Below are 4516 nucleotides of genomic sequence, written 5' to 3'. Positions count from 1 at the left end.
ATAAGATTTCAGAGACTAAATGTTAGTCTAACCTTCCCCCTGCCCCAAGCCTGTCTCCCCTGGGGGATCAACACCAACGCCCGCGGTGTCCCCGGTTCCGTCATGGCAGCTTTCAGTAACTAGCCTGATGTTTAGGTTGAGTAGCCAAATCACTCAGGCACTGATAGTCTTGCACCGTGACTATGGCATATCTGCACTTCATTTGATAACGACAACAAACTAGATTATACGGACAAGCAAGCCTGGCGTGATATGAGCATTTATGTGAGTGTGAGTGAACACGCGCGCTTCTCCGGACGGCGGTGGTGATGTATAATCCCCAGGGAGTTGATAACCCGACCTGGAATATACACTAAGCCGTTGTCCTGGACAATCGTATCCGTTTTGTACATGCAAACTACCAATTTAGAGTCTTGATGGGCATTTAGAAGATGTGTTTGATTATGACAAGGACGATAATGAAAAAAGACCCTTCTTTATTAGGCAAAAGTGAGTGAGCGATTGAGTTGGGTTTAAGGCCGCTTTTAACAGTATTACAGTTATATCGCGGCGTGTCAGCTTAATGGGGGAGGAAAGCCCGAAGTAATGCGGGTCTCAGACGTTTACCACTTTGGTAAAACCCACGAGCACGGGTATGGTGCTGACAAACCTAGAAACATAATCGGGGCGAACTGGGATTCGAACCCACAATCATAGGTTTCTTCTTCTTCTTCTTCTTCTTATTATTATTATTATTACTTGAGTGCCCTATGGTCACACGACTGTGACAAGGTTGTTCTGGTGTGTCAGCGTACCCGAGTACTTTGACAGTGTTGACTGACAGAATGGGCAAGTTCCTGTACGTCTTTTCCAAGTCGTCTTTGACTCAGGATAGTTATTCAATATTCTCACCAACGCTTACATTGCCTGTCACCGCCCAGCCTCGATCTGGTCACTGATGAAAGCGGCGCTGCTGCTCATGGCTAGAGTTGACGTTGATGCGTCGACATTATAGGGAAACACGATCCCACGTCTTCATCTGCGTCAAATCAAAGACGACGACGACTTTCTCGTGAAAAATGAATGTGTTTGAAGTGCATGGGCGTTATTGCAAGGGCGACTGATGGCACAAAGTACCTGGTCGCGTGCCACTGTCGTCATGGAAATATGACAATATCTTCGGAAAAGGTCTTCAGACAGTTGTATGAGACACAGGAATTAAAGATGAACAATGTACAGCACATCAATAACCACCAGGACATGATGTCGTAATGATTCACGACCAGTTGTTGAAAGTACACGAAGTTAAACCCGCGTACTTCGAAGTATAATTCGTGTGCGCAGAGCACTTTCTGGTCGACTCTCTTCCGGTCGTGTTTAGCTTGGTAGACTTATACATAAGTGAACCAATCTCTCTCTTCCACTCCCTCATATCGATGTCTCTCTTCCTCTCTCATTCTTTCACTACTTCGTCCTCTCTATCTATCTCTCTTCCACCCCTTCTCTCTTCCCATACCGCTATCTCTCTTCCTCTCTCATTCTTTCACAACCTCGTCCTCTCTTTCACTCCTCTCTTTCCCCATACCACTGTCTCTCTTCCTCTCTCATTCTTTCACTACCTCGTCCGTCCTCTCTATCTATCTCTCTTCCGCCCCTTCTCTATCCCTATACCGCTGTCTCTCTTCCTCTCTCATTCTTTCACTACCTCGTCCTCTCTCTATCACCCCTCTCTTTCCCCATACCACTGTCTCTCTTCCTCTCTCATTATTTCACTACCTCGTCCTCTCTATCTATCTCTCCTCCACCCGTTCTCGCTCCCCATACCGCTGTCTCTCTTCCTCTCTCATTCTTTCACAACATCGTCCTCTCTCTTTCACTCCTCTCTCTTTCCCCATACAGCTGTCTCTCTTCCTCTCTCATTCTTTCACTACCTCGTCCTCTCTATCTCTCTTCCACCCCCTCTCTTTTCCCATATCGCTGTCTCTCTTCCTCTCTCATACTTTCACTACCTCGCTCTCATTTATTTTTATTTCTCTCTCTTCCTCTCCAACTCTCTCTTTGCTCATACTAGTCAAGCATCCTCCCGCTTGTTCTCTTATTTGTTCACTCTCCCTAACCTCTTCCTCACTGCCCCCTCTTCTCTTCCCTCCTCCTGCTCTCTCACTCTTTCAATCGCCCTCTTCCTCTTACTCAATCTTTGTCACGGCGCCTCTCCCCTCTATCGTTCTTACTTTCTCTCTTCTTTTACCCGTGCTCTCTAATAATCCCCCCCCCCCCCCCCCCCTCTCTCTCCCTCTCTCCACGCTGACAACGACATTACTTCCGCCGAGGCCCTTGCATAATCGTGTGGTATTTACAGATAGAAACGCTTAGGTTACAAAACGGCCTGCCTTTTTCCTATCTTCCACTCCAGTAACGGAGTGCCATAATAACAAATAATTCACGTGCATTCATGGTAACCCCACACGTGAACCCATCTCTCGGAGTGAGGAACTTATGACAATTACAAACATATTTAGAGGTAAACACCCTTTCACCAGATGACACAAGTGGAAGTGATATTGGCTACAAGGAAATGAACGCGATTGTTGATAGACATTTCATGGGGTGAGCCAACATGACGCTGGGATAGATGCATAGTTTGTGGAAACCCTAGAACTGTTTACATTTAAATTCACAATTTACAACGTTGCCGCTTCAGGTAAACCCCATCTTTGAAACCTCCCAGCAGGGGAACAAACGCATATCTGTGCAATCTTCATTTTCACTCAAGAAACAAACTTATCGCCGCGATGGCTCACATTTAGCGTTTTGCGGCGTGTAAATTTAACGTGTTTGAAGGCATTGTAAGTTGCTTGTGTGTGGTTTTATCGGAAGCCAGGTTACCGTGAAGTACTTGGAGTTTGATGTACGTTGAAGTATGTTGACCGTGTTTCAGGCGAAATTCCAGTTTGGGAGCTCTCCGAATCTGTACTTGGTGAACATGTTCATCATTCAGTCACTCGTTTGTTCGCCATGCACACACAGATCAGTCGTTCAGGACACATGTATGGCGATGTGACATGGTTCCATGACACGGCAGTTAGTTCATATTTAGTTACTTCTGTCCGATTCAGATTTAGTCGGCTGTGATTCATTTTGGCTGGGTCATATTTTGTTGGTTGAGATTTGGCTGGGTCTGGTGTATTTGGTTTGGGTTTAGCTGGGTAATATTTAATTGGTTATGATTTGCTGGGTCATATTTTGTCGGTTGAGATTTGGCTGGGTCTGGTGTATTTGGTTTGGGTTTAGCTGGGTAATATTTAATTGGTTATGATTTGCTGGGTCATATTTTGTTGGTTGAGAATTGGCTGGGTCTTCTTTGGATGGTTATAATTAGTCTGGGTCATATTTCGTACGTCCAAAATAGGATGGGTCATATTTGGTTGGTTCAGTTGTAGCTGGTTCAGATTTGGTTGGTTCAGGTTTAAGCGGGTCATATTTGGTTGGTTCAGTTGTAGCTGGTTCAGGTTTGGTTGGTTCAGATTTAACCGGGTCATATTTGGTTGGTTCAGTCGTAGCTGGTTCAGATTTGGTTGGTTCAGATTTAACCGGGTCATATTTGGTTGGTTCAGTCGTAGCTGGTTCAGACTTGGTTGGTTCAGATTTAAGCGGGTCATATTTAGTTGGTTCAGTTGTAGCTGGTTCAGACTTGGTTGGTTCAGATTTAAGCGGGTCATATTTAGTTGGTTCAGTTGTAGCTGGTTCAGATTTGGTTGGTTCAGATTTAAGCGGGTCATATTTGGTTGGTTCAGTCGTAGCTGGTTCAGATTTGGTTGGTTCAGATTTAAGCGGGTCATATTTGGTTGGTTCAGTCGTAGCTGGTTCAGATTTAACCGGGTCATATTTGGTTGGTTCAGTCGTAGCTGGTTCAGATTTGGTTGGTTCAGATTTAAGCGGGTCATATTTGGTTGGTTTAGTCGTAGCTGGTTCAGATTTAACCGGGTCATATTTGGTTGGTTCAGTTGTAGCTGGTTCAGATTTAACCGGGTCATATTTGGTTGGTTCAGTATCGGCTCTTGGCAAACTCTTCTGATCCGATCTGCTCGGATGTCCATGTGTTGGCAAGACGTGTACTCCCTGAAAGCCATATCCGCATACAGAAGACTCCATTAGAATGCCATCTTCAAACAAAAACTAAAACATGTATGTTCTCTTCCCAAGCAATGTTTGTTTTGTCTGTGTCAAGGCCTGATCCTTTATTCACGGGAGTTCAGTTGTCTAAATGAGTGAGTGAGTGAATATGGTTTTACGCTTTTAGCAATATTCCAGCAATATCACGGCGGGGGACACCAAGTTGTCTCAATGACATGGGCAACACCGCACACTTCGCATTAGGAGCTAAGAACCATATCTCGTGGAAGATAATTTCCGGTGGAAGCTATTTCGGCTGTCTCAAGGGCGGGGGATTAGTTTTATATTTGTTTTATTTCCGTATTTTGAAATCGAGATCAAATTTAGCGTACCAGAGTGTCGTTCATGTCCGGTGATGACTGGT

The 4516-nt window shown here is 44.9% G+C and overlaps 1 protein-coding gene across 1 annotated transcript; it reads right to left on the bottom strand.

The window, feature by feature from the left end:
* Positions 1–3354: 3354 nt before the first annotated feature.
* Positions 3355–4131, bottom strand: LOC139477826 (proteoglycan 4-like). Its single transcript, XM_071260240.1, has one exon. It carries the CDS (start codon positions 4129–4131, stop codon positions 3355–3357), a length of 777 nt encoding a protein of 258 aa, XP_071116341.1.
* Between the last annotated feature and the right edge of the window lie 385 nt (positions 4132–4516).

Source organism: Haliotis cracherodii, unplaced genomic scaffold (assembly GCF_022045235.1).
Source record: "Haliotis cracherodii isolate W230 unplaced genomic scaffold, xgHalCrac1.p SCAF_36, whole genome shotgun sequence".
Taxonomy (NCBI): Eukaryota; Metazoa; Mollusca; class Gastropoda; order Lepetellida; family Haliotidae; genus Haliotis; species Haliotis cracherodii.
The sequence above is the reverse complement of the archived record's forward strand: the minus strand, read 5'-3'. Positions and strand labels throughout refer to the sequence as shown.